The sequence below is a fragment of the Homalodisca vitripennis genome, chromosome X (genome assembly GCF_021130785.1).
Source record: "Homalodisca vitripennis isolate AUS2020 chromosome X, UT_GWSS_2.1, whole genome shotgun sequence".
Classification (NCBI taxonomy): Eukaryota; Metazoa; Arthropoda; class Insecta; order Hemiptera; family Cicadellidae; genus Homalodisca; species Homalodisca vitripennis.
In genome coordinates this window covers 91,780,988-91,800,046 of record NC_060215.1, presented here as the reverse complement: position 1 = coordinate 91,800,046, position 19,059 = coordinate 91,780,988, and the positions used below count along the sequence as shown (strand labels likewise).

The window sequence follows — 19,059 nt, the reverse complement described above, 5'->3', positions numbered from 1 at the left end:
AATCCTCAACCAAAAACCTATATACCAATTTGTTGTTTTTAAGTCCAAAATTAAATTGAAACGTTTATAAGACAATGCAGTCTTTAAAGAGTAATTTAGCTCCTCTTATGGACAAAATATAAACTACCTTATACTGTATTTAATTTTCAGTCTGAAATCTGTTTTTTTTCTGAAAAGCTAAAGGAGGTTGTCCTCAACTAATTTACTAAATGGGTTATAAAATATGATGTTGTAAAACATTACTTTCACTAAAACTTATTAGAAAACAACCAATTTTCCTACTTTATCCAAAAGAAATAAATAAATGACTCTCTAGTGATGTGATATATGAGTGATACTCGTATGTCCAGTGAATATATTTTTATATGTGAATATCTGTGCCAGTAACTATGTATTCCAGTAGAATGTGGTCATGAAAAATAAATAATTTTTCTACTTAGTTGTAGAAACCTTAATTTCATGCAACCACTTATAACACAAAATAAGATACTGAAACCCTATTTTTGCAGATTTGTTTATTAACAAGTCATTTGCAGTGATTAACAATTACAATTAAGAACATACAAATATAACTAGGTACTGTGAAAATTACCTATTACAGAATTGCAAATTTTACTTTTCATTGTACTGTAGGTATACTCAGATGTTATCATTAAGGTGCATACTGAGTACCTAGTATAATACAGAGCTTTCTATTTGGACCTACGCAAAGCTTTATCCAAAACACAACTATGCACTATGTTAATTACCTATTATAGTATTGAAACATGATTTAATTTAATTTTTCATTGTAGGTACTCATCTCAAATGATATCATCAATAAGTGTAATGTCTAGCTGGACTGATATAGAGTATTCTGCCGGTACCTACGCAACAAACTATATCCAACTGCCTCCATTCCGAGCAGTACTGAACTTTAATCCTGCAGAGCAAGTTGTCAAGCTCACCATCGCCTATGTCAACCAGCACCGTCTCTTTTATCTCAATATGCAACCATACACGTCTCGGCAGAGGATCACTTATTACCAACCAAAACTTCTCCATTCTGACACTATCAAAATCAAGCTTGGAAAATCTTCTCAGGTATTGCAAAGCTAAGCCCCAGTATTGCAAAGTGTAATATACAACATTAGACTCTGTTTACCAAATCAGCCTTGAATCAAGCAAATCACTGTGTCATCATTGTATTAAATATATACTGTAGTTATCATGTTACAATGATAACCACAATTATAGTTATCATGTTAACGATAAATGTAGTTATCATTAGTTACTTATTAACGTTCCCATGACAGGGCAAACAGTTGGTACACAAAAATACTGATGTAAAGTTTTTGTTGCTTTTTAAAAATTTAGTTCATGGGAAAAAAGTTTTCTAACTGAATAAATAAATTCATCAAAGAACATGACTGACTGCTCTATTCAATTGTACAAATAACATTGACATCACATTAGCAATAAGGTAAGTGTTAATAACTTATCTATTAATTCTGTAACTATGTGTTACGAATCAAATCAACAATGGGTGTGCAATAGAGCGCTGCTAAAGTAATTATAGGAAGTTTAATTTAAAATGTTCATTGAAAAATTCTAAAATTCCATATTTCTATCTTAACCACTAATAAATATGTCATCCTTTCATTTAATAAAAGGTTTGACTTACACTCATTTGCTTCAGAATTCATTCTTTATGACTTGATGTAACACTTTCCAGTGCCCTCTATTCAGGAAGAACACTATGTCCTCAACAGTTAACTTCAAAGAACCACAGGGGTGAGATCCTTTTCTTTTGGCTATGCCCATATTTTATGGATTTTAAATGTCACAATTTTACTAACCATAGCATGTTTACAATATTCCTCTATACTCACTATGTCAATAGTCTAGGAGCCGAGAGCCATACTAGTTTTGGTAGATGTCAAAACGGGGGAGGGTATCAAAGGGGTTAAAAATATGAAATGATATTTTTTTCCCCAGATCATATTGTTCCTAGCTTGATAAACTTAAAACCGACCATCAGACACATGAATAATAATAGTTATACAATACTAGGGCAAATAGATAAAGAGACTGAGTCTCCACTTTAGAGAATAGCTTATTTATGGTTAGCTGATACTTATTAAGAATTTATTTACATCTCTAACGGTTGGTTATAAGTGTGATAAGCTAAGAAAAGTATAAGCTGAGAAAACAGCTATCATTTTACATCTATAGCACTTTTGATAACCTTCCATTTCGTCCTTCACTAAAAGTAGTGTGGCCGACAATAGATTTCTTTCTCAAAGTAAATTTCTCTATACATTTCTAGAACACCCAGATTGTGTGATTATACAGTTTGAATTGGCTCCCATCTCCTATACTGTAGCATTTGAATTAAAATGCATGAAAACACAAATCTTGGGTTTCTGTGTACTTATACAACTAAAGGTCTACAGCCACCTCAGAAAGTTTCATCATGGTTAGTCTTGTTTGATATTTTTTAACCGTTTTAAAATTGGATTAAAGGAGGTACAACAAAATTAATAAAGCAAGTCTGATATTTGAACTGTGGCTGTTTAAATGCTTGTCTAGCACAAACCAAAATATCAGATTGCTGTGTTTGAAAAGGCATTCATCCAGCAAGTCATTCTGCCCACAAATGATTAAAATAAATATTTTAATGCCATAGGAGGAGTTACCATATACTTTATCGGATTGTACAACACAGTTTATTCTACATAATGTAGTATTTTCGTTAAATATGAGCACTTACCAGCATATTATAACTTGGAAATGGAAAGAAGTCCTATAGACATTTGAGATGGGTAAAGATACCAAAGGTGCATAAGAGAGTTAGCAGTGGAAGACCTCCCCCTTATGGAACTACCAGATTACTACTAAAAACTGTTCAATTATATAGATGATAAAAACGCCCATATCTATGAATAGGTTTTATTTAATTATTACTTTCAGGGGCGGCCCGTGATATACGCGAACTACGCGGCCGCGGGTGGCGCCGCGAGGAGAGGGGGGCGCCGTGGGGGCGCTGTGCACGTGCGCCCTGCACTGACTAATGCACCGCTACCCGATACACACGCCCCACCCCTTACGCGAGTGACATGGAACCGTCCGCATTGACTCATATGTCTATTTCTGTTCGCAGTCTGAGTCTCGCAGTTACGTTACGGTCACTGTTTAGCGCCGCTTCGCAAGCACTATTTTATATAATTACATTGATGTGCGTTGTACTGTAGTAAGTTGTAAAATTAATGCCGTTTTTAATTAACACGAAATGTCGAGCAAGAAAAAACATCTGGAGCATTTAACCGCAAAAGAAAGTTGCAGCAATCTAAAGAAGATGAAAAGCAGTGTAAAGCACTGCAAAGGTTTTTAACAAATCCACCATTATGTGCGAGTGCATCAATATAAGCGTAGAGACAACCGAATTAGATCATGATGTTGACAATAATTTACCAATAACTGAATCTGATGGAGGTTATGCCTGGACCGTCAACCAGTCAATTCCATAGTTATCTAGCTACAGAAACACCATTTCCACCATCAAAATATTTGATTGTGACGATTCTGTAGCCGCCACCAAAAGTTGAGGATGATGATTTATTAGTTGATACAGTGATGTCATCGTCATCTTCATCTACGTCTGTTGTTACGCATAGTCAACAAGTCATTGAAATTGTAAGTTGACTTATTTAACTTACTTAGCATTTTTAGGATAAATAGGTCCAGCAATAACCTCGGCCAAAATTAGTTGTATTATTAATCATGAATATGATATGATTAGGCCTACCGTTTCAATATGGTGGCCGCAAACAAAAAACACACAAATGTTTAAGCCCTTATTTGACTTTTATTTAAACCAATTTTTTTATTTTATACCACCATAACGTAGATAGTTGTAAAAGATGTTTTAAAAATGTTTACTATATTTTAGTTAAACCTAAATAGGAAGGCCTATTTATTATAGACTATAATAAAATATAGATATAAATATTGCATTAAATATTTGAAATCCTGAAAAGGGTAATTTAACAGAGTTTATCACACATCATACATCTCTTGCGATTACACCATGATGCCAACTATAATGTTTTGTTTTGTCTTCCAGGAACCGAACAAGGACACAAACACATTACCTGTGATTTCCAAATGATTGTGGGAAGTGGCCACCCAAAATAAATGACGAGGTACGGAAAGTGCTTGTTGAACGAGGGCCTCAGCAAGTCACTGACAAAGAGTTTCCTGCGGACAGTAAAGGTAGGAGATTTTCTTCAAATCATTACACAAGGAAGCTGTGCAACGGAGAACAAGTTCACAGAAATTGGGTACTATACTCAATATCGAAAAATGCAGCATTTTGTTTTCCTTGCAATCTGTTGGAAACACGAATTCTCTTCTTACTAGTGACCAAGGGTATTCTGACTGGCAAAACCTACACAAGACTTTGACCAGTCACGAGAAATCCTCTGCTCATGTTAAAAACTGTATGTTTTGGCGTGAGCTCTCTGTACGTTTTACGATTTTAAAACAAAACTATTGATGAAGAACATGAAAGACTTATCCATGCTGAAACTGAACATTGGCACCAAGTCCTGAAACGATTACTGTGTATAGTACAGTTTTTGGGGACACAGGTGGTTGGCCTTTCGAGGGAAAAAAAGGATGTTCTTTTTTGTACGTAACAACGGAAACTTTTTAAAATTGGTAGAACACATAGCAAAGTTTGATGTTTTTATGGCTGAACATGTGAGAAGGATCAAAATCAAAATGGAAACACACGTTCATTATTTGAGCAAAAATATCCAGAGCGAGTTCATTCTGTTCTTGTCAGCCAAGAATCCAAGATAAAATCTTGCAAGACCTACAGCAAGCCACATATTATTCGATTAATATTAGACTGCACTCCTGATGTTAGCCATACTGAGCAAATGACGTTTGTGATAAGATTTGTGAAGATTACTGAAAATGAAGATGTGGTAATTAAAGAACATTTTTTTAGGTTTCATTCCTATTAAAGATTCATCAGGTGAAGGTCTCACAGAAGCATTATTGAAAGAACTAAAGGAACGAGGAATTCCTTTAAAAAACATGAGGGGGTCAGGGCTATGATAATGGTTCGGCAATGAAGGGAAAGCATGTTGAGTTCAGAAGAGGATCCTTGATCTAAATCCTAGAGCATTTTATGTTCCATGTGGAAACCACTCCCTGAACTGGTAATTAATGATGCAGCTCTGTCTTGCAATAGTGCAGTAGACTGTTTCAGCACCATACAAGAAATATATAACTTTTTTTCTAGTTCTACTCAAAGATGGAGTATTTTGCTGAAAAAACGTTTCGAGTCTAACAGTCAAACCACTCTGCAACACTAGGTGGGAAAGTAGAATTGAGGCATTATTACCCTTGAGGTACCATATGAAGAAGTATATGATGCATTATATGAAGCTTCTCAAGACAAGAACCTTGATGCATTTGGTAGACATACTGCCGTAGGGGACTAGTAAAAAACTGCAAAGCTTCAAGTTTCTGTGTTGTATTGTAACTTGGCATGAGATCCTGTATAAAACAAACATGGTTAGTAAAACTGTTGCAAAAGGTCACAAATGATCTTCAAAGTTCAATAGATCTTCTTAAGAGTGTAAAATCATTTTTGGAAACTATGAGATCTGAAGAAGGACTAAACAGCGTCATTACTGATGCAAAGGAACTTGCAGAAAAAATTGATGTTGCAGGTGACTTTTGAACAAGAAAAAACAGTTAGACCAAGAAGAGTTTAAAAAAACAATTTTCTTACGAGAGTGAGATGAAGCTGCAAGTTCTGGTAAAGATTTGTTTAAAGTAAATTTCTTCTTTGTTGTGCTTGATAGAGCAATATCCTCGTTAAAGGAGAGATTTGAACTGATGGAAAACCATAGTGAAGGTTTTAAATTTCTCTATGATATTGCTAGCTTAGAAAAAGCATGGAGTGAATCAGAGTTAAAGTGAAAGCCTGCAAACACCTTGAAACAGTTTTGAGCGGTGGTGATGGAGATAACAAACCAAAAGAATATGACATTAACGGAGATGAGCTGTTTGATGATGCTTCAAATCTTTGGACCAATGCTGCCCCCTACAACAAGTCACCCAGCTGGAGCGTTGTCTTTTATAACCAAACGTGGTTATGTGGATACTTTTCCAAATATTTTTGTAGCATTGAGAATCTTGTTAACGCTGCCAGTATCCGTGGGCCAGTGGCGAAAGAAGTTTTTCCCAAATTAAAAAACTGATAAAAAAAACTTACCTACGATCAAATTTGAGCCAAAGAAACACTTAAGTGGTCTAGCAACCTTGGCGATTGAGAAAATGATGTCCTAAATGAAATGGAAACGGACATTCTACTGCAAGAGTTTTTTCAAAATTAAAAGCCAGACGAATTCCTTTTTAATTGCAACATTGAGTATCTTAATTGTAATTATTAGGCTATTATTTTTTAATTTGAATTGTCTGTAATACAACCTGACGTTTAACAATGACTTGTACACACAATATTGATTGTAGACGATTTTGTGTTTTCCATCATACATCACATAACTTATAAACTTAATAATGTAATGTATCGTAATTGTAGTCTACAATGTGTCACTGTATTTGTAAATGAACACTGGTAAAATAAACATAAACTCTGGTTTGTCAGCTATTTTTTTTTTATCCTAATTTTGTTCCCCTTTGTTTTACTATTTAGGGTACAAGGTATGTGACATTTACCGTTTCTACGGTGTAGTGTATGACGGTTTATATCGGGGGGGGGGGGGGTGGGCGCCAAAACTACTGTTTGCTTACACTATAAATTAGCTAGGGCCGGCCCTGATTACTTTGTTACTTTCAATCCTGACTACACCCACATTGTTATCTGTAACCACTATGCTGTACCTTAAGGAGCTGAATACGACACCAACATTTAAACCTTGATTATGGGGTTAAAGTTCTGAAGATAGGGAATTATATAATAAACTTACAGCCTAAATTAATATCAAATCTAAGGATTTAATTTGTTTTAATGCTGATACAAACTAAATTAGAGTCAGAATTAGGTGCTGAGGGTGGAACCAGATGACTCAATTGTTATTAGCAGTGTCTTAAGTTGTGATATCTATCTATCCATCAGTGTCTTTGTTCCTCTGACAGACAGTAGTTGTCTTAAAGCTGCAATATCTTCATAAAGTTTTTGTTTTAGTCATTCCCAATAACAATGTTGTACTTTCAATAGTTTAAACTGCAGCTCTCTAGTGGAGAATTTGGCTTATAAAGAATCACATCTCATTAGTAATATAGCAACACAAAACAGTTTGCCAAAATACTTATATGAAGGAGAGAATAGTACGAATTCCTAGATTACAAAAGACATCAACATGATGATACTACAAGCAATTACATCTACAAGCTATACTGAACTAACATAAGTGTTCAGTTTGAGGTAATGAGCACTAATTCAATTTCTGATCTGGTCTAAGCGCAGTTGGCTATATAAGGCTTATAATTCTGCGTTGTACAATCTCTTCTGAGAGGGAAGAGATTCTTTCCTTAAAAAGTTTTTATTTCACAAAATTATCTAATACTTAGGCTATAATTAATAGATGTGAGCAATGAGATAATTTGTAAATTAACTGTTATAGATAACACCTACTTAATTACTTTATAGAACTCTAATTTTTGTGAGGAATTACACACAATCTGTAATGAGTTAACAGTTTTTAATTATTTTCCACAGACACCCTTGCCCTGGTTAAGCCACTACCTAAACAATATATATACATCAGAAGATAAGGAGCACTTTGACCCCTTGTACTTCCTGAGGCAAGCAAGAGAAGTAATGGGTTTCCCTCTACTGATGCCAAATATGGAGCACCGATCTTTTGAAACAGTCATGAACCCTTTGCACCCTGTCATCATGAATTTCTCCATGAGTAAGACTTACATTAGTTTAGTAATTTATGTTAAGGCAACTTAACTTAGTTGTAGTTAGCCAACTCAGATTGGAATTTGGAGATGTGTTCGGTCTTGGACGTGCTGATTAAAAATTAGACTAAGACTGGCTCAGATAGAATTTTATGTTGCTTAGGTACTCTGTCCATAAGTTCTGTACATTGTGTGGTAATACATGCATAAAAAGGCATGTATATGTAAGAGTATTCCTGAAGATATGGGTAAATAAATATTATAGTAAGGAACAGATTATTGCAAGCTTAGCCTTAATGGCACTGTTTTTGTCTAGAGGGTAAGAGACAATAGTCACCGCACCTAGTCCTGAAAGGACCTTTGTGCCTCCCTTATTTAAAGTTTAGGCCATCAGAATCTGACTTTTACAGAAGCCTATTAGATTTGAGGGCTCCTGTTCTTCAGTATCCTTAGGGCTAAGATGATATGCCTTTAGGAATCTTTTCCTAATTTAAATATAGCAGGACAGTTAAGACATGTATGTTTTGCTGATTGTTCTGCTTCTCCACAGAGTCTGCATTCATCAGTCTGGCTTAGACCCACCTTCATCAGATGTTTTCTATGAGGGCCATGTCCTGTCAACATCTCTAATACCAGTTGTATATCCTCCTTACTTTTTTCTAGGAGAGCTGACCACCCTTTAGCATAAGGAGAGATAAACATTTTAGATTGTCTTAGTCCAGAGGCCCTACTCCAGTTTAAGGATCTAATCCTCTGTTCCCAATCTTTTACGAGATGTAGGAGAAAGTTACTCCAAAGCCTGGCTCAGGCCCTAACATAGATTATGTACCTATTTTGGCATTAATATTCTGCTTTTTTGTTTCCATGAATGCCCTCATGGCCCAGCACCCACCCAAGTGTAACTCTGTTCTTCTTTGCCAGTTCCACTACAACATTTTTATATTTATATAATACTGCATTAAAGTCAAAGGAGCAGGTGTCAAGTGCCTTTAATCCTGTTTAACTATCTGAAAGTATTAAGATCATTTTGGCCTTCTGGTGCATGATTCTATTGCCATGACTTCCACTTGGAAGACCGCAGTGTGTTTTCCCAGAAACATTGCTAAATATGCTCCTGGCCCACATATACCAAATCCTGTCCTAGAGTCAAGGCGTGATCCATCTGTGTAATACTTCAGGACACCTTTAGTAGGGTAGGCCTCCTTATCACTCAATTTATCTCTATCTTCAATAGAGACAAGTGAGTACCCATGAGGAATCTTCGGCTGGAAACGTGTTAACATGTCTACAGCCATTAAGGGGTTAATTTATTGATGATTCAGCTATATTATATAAGTATTGGGGAGAGGTTAGAAGTAAAGCATCAGTAGACTGTGCTTATTTTAAAAGTATTCAATAGAAGTATATTGTCTTTAAATGCCTCCTAACCAAAATGAATGTTTTTTTTTTTCATTACTACCGTCTAATTTTAGTATAACTTGAACCTCTACATTTCATTGGTAACCCTCATAATCAAAATAAGGTATTGTTGGACGGAAATTTAGAAAATCAAAATTACCTGAGAATAAAGTAGATGCGTATAAAGTAAAATTTATGAATACTTGTTTCCATAGAAGATGTAAAAATAGACGTAGACATCCCCATAGTTCCATCCTGAAAATATTCAAAAGAAAAGTTTTTACTATGTAAAAAAATATGCCCATTCGCTATATATGTATTACTTGATATACACTCAAAACTATGCTATCCATTAATATGCTTATGGTAGAACCCATCTATAATGATAAAATATACTGAAATATTTTCTGTGTGTTGTAGGTTCAGTCTCAAAATCAAATAAATTTTTTGAATCAAAATCTTCACAAGGTTGTGGATCAGTCTTAAATGAGCTTTACAATGCATTGTTTAAGAAGGAAACCCCAGTTCAAGAGTCACGTACCGCTATAGATATTGTTGACACTGTGAATACCCAGGTACCAAAGGCTTTGAAATTCTTTATGACAGGAAGATCAAAGCCAACTTCTGATGAAAAGGAACAATCAACTGCTCAGGTACAATACTCTTTCTAATAATGTTTATTTTGTGTGGATATATTAATGCCATCAATGGAATACAATGGTGTACATATAAATATTGGTCAAGATTTAGAGATCTTCCCAAGAAGTACTTACTTCTTGCATACTTCTTCCTTGATCTAGACAGAAAACACAATATTCTACAAACATGAGTGTTGAGTTTGCTCCATTTCACCTTCCTCTTAATGTAGCGTTTGAAAACTGATGCTGTTACAGACTTGACTTCTGGAATCTGGAGTCATGTTCATTTGAAGAGATCAAAAAATAGTAAACGACCAAGAAGGTCAATTGTGCACCTGATGAGACAACGGAAACAAATCTTCACCTAGATTACACTATATTTTATAGTTTAGATGTCTCTGATGTCAAGACTATACAAAGAGTTTGTTTTGAGCTTCTTAGTCATCGACTTTTTTTATGTCTTCCATGAGCATTCTATCTCTTAAAACACATTCCAGGAATCAAGTCAGTGACAGCATCATATTTCAGATGCTGCACTAAGAGGAAGGTCAACTGGAGCAAACTCAATATTCACATTAAATCAGTCCTTCCAGCTGTAAGAACTCATATAGAATAAATTAGAATATTAGATCTAATGTCAGTAATGTATGTTGTAACTCAACATTTAAACAAACATTCTCGAACATGGATCATTCGATAATTTTATAATAAATGTTAGACTGAAACCTGTATGTTTGTACTTTATATAGATACACTAAAAATGTTTCTAAAAAATTAGTATTTCAAATTGAAAAAGAAGCCTAATTTTCACACTTTCCAGCTGAAGAAAAGAAATTTGTTATAAAAAGTCACTTGTTCGTAATTTGAAATTTTTACACAGCACTATTTTATTTTAAGATTTGTGGGCAGTATTCTAAAAACCATAATACAATTCTGTCCAATGGATGTTTAAAAGTCTTTTAGCATCACTCACTTTACACCTCACTGATATTCTAACTGGCCAATCACATCTTAATATTCACATTGATACAATTGGATAAATACGTCTTATTTTCAATATCCTTATTTCAAACTTAACATAACACGATGTAATTTAGACAAAGCTATAAACCATAAACCAAGTATCTTATCCTGAACTTGATCATCTACTTGAATCATAACTTGAATCTAAATAAACTTGAATCTACTATGTATCATCTAAATACATTTTTTCCAGGAGAAAGTCTTGTTGGTGGACTCTTTGTCTCACACAGTTGGGAGCTACCAAGTGTTCCCTATGACGTATGTATCGGCCTCTGGCAGCTTCAACGCCTCTGAGATTGACCCATTTGTCAACACAATCAATGGAAGCTCTCAGTCATACCTTATTCAACACGCTCTGTCTGATATTAACAGTATGTTGGGATAAAACATACCAATTTTACTACCAAAATAATTAAGACCCAAATTATTTAATTAAAATATTAACTTGGCAACTGTTTGTAGAAAACTATTTGTACAAGTAATACTCAATTTCTCATGTTTCTCAATACTGTCATAATTTAAAAACTACATAGATTCATGATTAAAATAATATTAGTTGCCAAAATTATATACCAATGTTAAAAAAACACAAATTCAATTAGGTCTGAACGTTAAAATTACTTTTTATTTTGTAATGTTACTTTAACTTATTTATAGGAAAATTATTTAGTTGATAGGAAAATCAGCAGACAACTTAAAAACTATCTTGTAGGGTCACTGATTGAAAGAACACATACAAGTACAAATATTTTACACATTATTCGAAATGTTTAATTGCACTGCAATCTTTCTCAACCAGTAGAGAGAATTCTAGTTGTCTGTTCACTTTGGGTTACAGAGTCAATGTGGGGAAGCAGTGTTGCCAATTCACTTTTTATAGACACTGTTATCACTTTATAACTGTTGACAATGTCTTCAGTACTATATTAAATATCTATGAAAACTGTTAGTCTACTGAAGGGAGTGAAGGGGGGAACTTGCATCAGGTTTTGGTTTGGAGGTCTCTACTGGTTGAGAAAGATTGCAGTGCAATCAAAAATGTCTAATTATGTGTAAAATAAATGTACTTTTATGTGTTCTTTCAATCAGTGGACGCTTGAAAATAGTTTTCATGGTAAGTCTGCTGGTTTTCCTATCAACTAATAACAACCCCTGGCTTTCAGCCCTATCAATTCAAACCTTATTTATTTGTTAGTTAGTTATCATAAAACCCATTACTTTTTTTACTACAGTTTCCCTGTTCTTATATAGCTGCAACTAATTTTACATCTGTTAACAGTTCATCTATTTAGTCAATTATCCACTTGCAGTATTCATGTCATGTCATCATTAGAAACACAGTATTAAGCCTTCTAGTAATAACCAAGTTCATTGTCCCTCAAATTTTTTATCATATAAGCAATGCAGAAAAATGTGTTTCAGAAAAGTAGGTAGTCTACAGTAAAGATAACGCCAATGACATAATATGAGTACCTAGCATAAATTAATATGTTCGTAAACATTTTTAATATCTTAAACTACAAATATGAGAACTTTCTTCTTATACATCGTTTAATATTAAAATAATACACTGAAATTCAATTAGAACAGAAAACCAGTAGCAAGTGAAAAAGTTTTTACATATTTGTAATATACAGTAAAATTAGGATATTATAGAACTGTACTATTAGCAGTTTTTGTGGTGTTTGCTTAGTGTCATGGAGTTGAAAAAGTGAGTGACCAGTGGTCCAGAGGATATATGTTAGTGTGGATATATATGTGTAGGTGATTCCAATGCATAAAAAATTTAACCCATAAACCAGAATCTGTGCCATCTAAAAAACTAAAATTCTTCCCTTGTGAGATGACAACATCTCCCTCATGATAAAACTATTTAGTATGTAGGCATAACATCATTGTCAGCTCTGCAAACAATACCACCCAACAATGCTGCAAGTAATAAATAATTAAGTAATGTAACACACTTTAGAGCATTACTATACTCAAATTGGAAAGAATATTAAGTTTAAATTTTATATATAAAGTCAGAGGTTTAATTTCATCATTTAGCACAAAAGACCTCAGGAAAAAGTGTATTATATTTGTTCTATCTTATCTTAAGGGAGGCGGTACCCCAGAAAAATATTTTTTTCACATTTTTTTTTATTTTTTTAAAATGTTAAGCGGCTTTTTCTGCACACAATGATATATAATACATGTATATTTGAAAAATTGTAAACCTACAGAAAAAAAGTTTTAAAATATGGTTACATCATGTTTCAGGAAGAAATTTGTGACAGCGCTTGCGTTTATTCACACATGTACTATTATACATATGACCTTTTATTTTTGTGTGCTATAATTTGCTTTTGTTGTGTTGGCAGCCTGAACTAACTTCTATTTCATCAGCTTTGAGTTCTGCTTCTGACTTTACTTACTGTTTGTTTTATTGTTTTTGCTTAGTGTTTTGGTGCTTTGTGAAGTGATATAGTGAGTGTTAGTTAGTAATTTATATTTATTATTGCTAACAAGATTGTTTATGTATAAATATGCCTCGTGTTAAAAGTAAGTTATGCTAAACCCCGTAAAGGAGTTGGTGGTAGGAAAAGAAAACCAGCCAGTCCTAACCCCTAATGAGATGTCAAAAGATGAGTCTACCCCTAGGCCTGAAATGTCAAAACACAATCTCAGTCAAGCTCTTCAAAGAAAATAAACATAGATAAGTATGAGATGTTTAATTGTGATGAAAACTATGACAATGAAATTATTAACATGCAAATTTTATCAGATCAACTTTTTAGTTCATCACTTTGTAAAAATTGCAAGAAAAGTGGTTTACAAGTGCGTGCTGCTCAACATTTTGGCCTGGCTTTTGAGATGGAGATTTATTGTTGCCATTGTAAATATGTACATAAATTTAATAGTTCTAGGAATATTAATTTAGAAAAAAAGACTCTATTTGATGTAAATATTAGACTAGTGTATGGACTGAGGTCTATCGGGAAAGGTATGGCTGCAGGCAAAATGTTATGTGGCGTAATGAATCTTCCGCAACCTCCAACAAAAACCGTTTCGATATAATAAATTTTTTTAAAAGACAAGGCTAAACAGGTAATGGATGAATCCATGAAAACTGCTGTGGATGAGGCTGTTTGAGGAAAATAAAACCTTAGGTAAGAACGAACGCGACTTAAAAGTAGGTATTGATGGCACTTGGCAACGGCGTGGCCTTTAGCTCTCTAAACGGAATTGTTACTTGTACAAGTGTTGACACAGGAAAAGTTATGGACATAGAAGTGTTTATCTAAATTTTGTAATTGTTTGGACAAACAACAACATGAGGCTATTTGTTCGGCAAATTATCAGGCTCGAGCGGAGGTATGGAGTCAGCTGGAGCCTTAGCTATTTTTCACCGATCAGTAAATAAGTATAATGTTAGGTACTTAGAGTATTTAGGTGATGGAGATACAAATAGTTTCAAAACTATTGCAGACAGTAAACCTTATGGTGAAGTGGAAATACAGAAACTGGAGTGTATAGGCCATATTCAAAAGAGAATGGGGTCTAGGCTAAGGAAACTAAAAAGAGACTCAAAAGGCGTAACACTTTCTGATGGCGGCAAACTAGGTGGAAAGAATAGACTAACAGATGGCATAATTGATCAATTGCAAACCTATTATGGAAATGCTATTAGGAAAAATACTGATAACCTACAGAACATGAAGGCAGCGGTTTGGGCCATATATTTTCATAAACTTTCGACGGACGACAATCCTCAGCATGGCCTTTGCCCGTCAGGAGAAAAATACATGGTGTAAATACAACAAGGCAAAGCACACTAAAGAGCCATATTCTCATAAGAACAGCATTCCTTCAGCTATAATGTTAGCCTTGAAACCAATCTTTCAGGCTTTTAGCAAATCCTGACCTTCTTCGAAAATGTTTACACGGTAAGACGCAGAATGTCAATGAAAGCATCAATAATGTCATCTGGTCTAGAGTGCCAAAAAAAGATTTTGTGACATTGAAACACACTTGAGTTTGGTGCTTATGATGCTATTTCTACTTTTAATGATGGCAACATAGCAAAATGCAAAATGCTTAGAGCAGTAGGCATTGAACCTTGCAAGAGGACAATTGACGCAATGAAAAGTTTTGACTACGAGCGAGTGCGACGAGCAAATTGTGCGATAAGTGAACTTTCAAAGACAAGCAAGGAGACAAACCAAGGAATTTAAAAAGAAGGATTGAGGAGGATTTTGAAGAGGAGCCTGCATATGATCCAGGAATGCACTAATGCTCACGGTAAATAAATTGCATGTTTTTTTCTATAATTTTGTTATTGTTTACTCTATTTGTGGCTGGGTATAAGTTCTATTTCATAATTTTTCTCTGTTATTTCTCTTATAAATGTATTCTAAACTCAAAAATGTTTGAAATAATATAGCCTAATTAATTTTTTTTGTATTATCTTTCACTCCGTTATGACTATAGGCCTAACCCGCATCGCGTTACTTTTGATATACAAATTTTCCAATATAGATAATTCTAAATATTAAAAGCATATATAGCCTATTCTATTAATATAAAGATCACATTTAATTATAAAAACCAATTACATATCATATATAGGTAAAAATATTATATAACATAGCTAAATAGGTCATTATATTCGTTTTTTTTGCGATTTCCCGCAAATTTACTTTTTTACAGTTTTTGCACACAAAGGTACACGTTTCTCAGAAACTACTTGGACAATCAACTTGAAACTTTTACACACATTTATATAGGTATTTTGGCACCTACTGAGTTTTTTTGAGATGCCTCCTATTATAATTAGGTACCTAAAAAAAATATTCTAAATTCCAAGTTTGATATTTCAATATGGGTTTGAAAAAAAAATCATAAAAATTTATTTTTTAAGATACAAGCACCAAAAAAAACTCAGTAGTTTGCTTAAATACCTATATATGTTGTATAAAAAAATTTAGGTTGATTGGTCCATTAGTTTCTGAGATAATGGTACCTATGTTAACATTACAAAGATAGGGGTACCGCCTCCCCTTAACAGTTCTAAAACTTGAATTGGTTGACAATTCATTTATAAGTATGACTAAGAGCAGAACCCTACAAGACCTCAGTAAGTACATCCTTAAGGGTGGGGAAACAGGTTTGCTGTTCAAGACAGTACATCCCCAACACACTACCTTGAAGCTTTGAAAACAAAGTTTCCAGGTATGGCAATGTATGCCCAACATACTACCCGGAGGGTGTGTATGTAGAGCAAGCCAGGGTTGCTAGCTAAGACAGTATATACACAACACACTACCTTGAGGTTGTGTACGTAGAGCAAGCCAGCCAAGACAGGGTTGTTAGCTAAGACAGTATATACACAACACACTACCTGGGGAATGTCTTGCTGGCTAAGTCAGTGTATGCTCAATATACAACTTTGAGGTTGCGGAAACAGGGTTAGCAGTCAAGGGAGTGTATCCTCAACACATTACCTTGATTACAGGGTTGTCAGCTAAGGCAGTATATAGGCTACCCAAAACACTTCCTTAAGGCTCGATAAATCTTGCCGGCTAAGTCAGTGTATGCTCAATATACAACTTTGAAGCTGCGGAAACAGGGTTAGCAGTCAAGGGAGTGTATCCTCAACACATTACCTTGATTACAGGGTTGTCAGCTAAGGCAGTATATAGGCTACCCAAAACACTTCCTTAAGGCTCGGAAAATCTTGCCGTCTAAGTCAGTGTATGCTTAATATACAACTTTGAGGCTGCGGAAACAGGGTTAGCAGTCAAGGGAGTGTATCCTCAACACATTACCTTGATTACAGGGTTGTCAGCTAAGGCAGTATATAGGCTACCCAAAACATTTCCTTAAGGCTCGGAAAATCTTGCCGGCTAAGTCAGTGTATGCTTAATATACTATCTGGTTGTAGAAACAGGGTTTAGCAGCCAAGGTAGTGTATCCCCAACACACTACCTCGGGGGCTTTAAAGGATTGTTAGATTTGACTACCTTAATTTCATAGAACGGGATAAGGTTACACTTTTGCAGAAAGTATCAGAGAAAATGGTAAAAATTTAACTGTATACAATCACTTTGAAACAGTATAAAATAATGTAACATTGTCTATTTATATCATGCAGGTGGTAAAGCTGTTGTATTTGCATTTAATATGTGGTCATACGATCCAGTCCGTCCCACAAAGCTTACAGCCTATCTGACCTACTCCACCAGCTACTCTAACCGTGTCTCTCGCTACGGTCTATTCATCAGGAGTAACTGCACTGAGGTGAGACAGTGATCGCTTAAAAGTTATAGTTATTTTAAACTAATTTTTTATAAGCTAATTTTCTGTTTTTACCAAACTATACAATTTGTTGAAGATAATTATAATGGAGTTATTATACATATGAAACTTTATCTCTTGTAATAATTATATTTTTATTTGAATTGTACTGAGTTACCATGCAGTTGAATTTAGCCAGTAGCTGTGAATTTTATCTCATTGTGTTTCCAAAGTCAAATAAATTTATAAATCTCAAGGTAAATAAACGATTTTAAATTGCACTTTACTGTTTGTTCTTCAAACTAGACCATTTTAAAACAGTTTTACTATGTTGATATTGTAGCTTAAGCTGACGACAGTGCATGAAGCCCCGATAGACATCGCCACCAAGATCAAGAGACAACTTTCAGAAGATCTCCAACAGAAATTCTACATAGATGGTGTGTACAAAACCAATGTATACACTGTGTATGCATTTGCCAAGGTAATACTCTGTATTAATAAATAATAATTTAATAACAAACCTAGAACACTAGAATGGTAATTTGAACATTTAACATAAGTTTACTATTAACCAGTGACAAGTTATTAGTTCTGTAACTTAAGAGGAACATCTAATTGTAGTTTTGGATAAAAACTTAACTTTGTCCTTATTACTCTATGCCTACAAGTCTACTTCATAATTACTTCATAATAGCCTCTCATCATCATACAAAGTTTAGCCCTGAGTTATAAGTATTTATAAACCATTTAAAATGTATTTACGGAGTAGTTCTATCATTTTGTGAAAAAACGCTAATCAATACCAATAGTTTGATTTAATACCTTAATTTTAATAAACAGGCACAAGTAAAGTCCCCTTACTTTCAGTCTATATTCAACATTACACAGATTGCTAACACTACTATTTAATTTAACAGTTACAAACTTTATACCAGTATTTTGTACAAAAATATCTCTTCCAGCAATGTTCAATCCTCTTTCATACCTCATACAATATCGCCAGAAATGTATCAGTTCAGAATGTTTCTCGGATACACCTAACACAAAAGGTAAAATCACACTTTTAGTGCTAACTTACAGGTCAAGTTTATCTAGCTTGTTTATGGCAAGTGAAAATGTATGAGAGTCCCACACATGCTTGTTCAAGGCAGCCTTAGTGGGCCCACTTGACAAAGGCAATATAATTGTAAATTCTCTGACAACCCAAGACACATAATTCTGTTTTAACCTTTATTATAAAAAAACCAAATATATTAATTAAGTTGCAACAGACTGAGTCCAGTGTTTTCAGTGGTGACAATATAATGAGATGTCATGACCGTATGTTAGAATGAACATTCATGAGGAAATGGATTATATTTGAGCCATTACAAGACCAATCCTAAGAAAATATATTAAGGGGGCAGTGAGGATATTCTCACTGCACCTTCTTTGTTAATACAAGCTTTTTGCTGAAATTAAATCGAATTACATATATACTTTGTTTGTTTATTTTATATTAATTTTTTGGTTGAATATCTATTCATAATTTCTTTAATGCCGAGCTAGATAAGTACTGACTGTTGATAACTCAAAGAGCAGCTTCTAATAGTTTTAGGACCATGAGCCACCATTGTTGAGCCCCTTCTCAAAATTTCAATCTTTAAGTTAAACATTGTCATAATCAGCTCTTGTTCAGTGCACTTCATGTACACTTCATTGTGGTAAAGAAACAAAACAAGCTGTTTTTGATAAGTGCTTAGCTACGATAACAGTTTTGACTATCATACTCATATTAATGCTATATGTG

At 34.2% G+C, this 19,059-nt stretch overlaps 1 protein-coding gene across 2 annotated transcripts in view; it reads left to right on the top strand.

The window, feature by feature from the left end:
• Positions 1 to 19,059, top strand: part of LOC124369398 (vitellogenin-2-like) — an 89,679-nt gene that overhangs the window by 59,386 nt on the left and 11,234 nt on the right. For both annotated transcript variants that reach the window (XM_046827400.1, XM_046827401.1), the window contains exons 15-20: positions 795 to 1,083; positions 7,742 to 7,937; positions 9,748 to 9,980; positions 11,182 to 11,359; positions 17,125 to 17,270; positions 17,611 to 17,751. In XM_046827400.1, the coding sequence (XP_046683356.1) occupies positions 795 to 1,083; positions 7,742 to 7,937; positions 9,748 to 9,980; positions 11,182 to 11,359; positions 17,125 to 17,270; positions 17,611 to 17,751 (1,183 nt within the window). The remainder of the gene's footprint in view (positions 1 to 794; positions 1,084 to 7,741; positions 7,938 to 9,747; positions 9,981 to 11,181; positions 11,360 to 17,124; positions 17,271 to 17,610; positions 17,752 to 19,059) is intronic.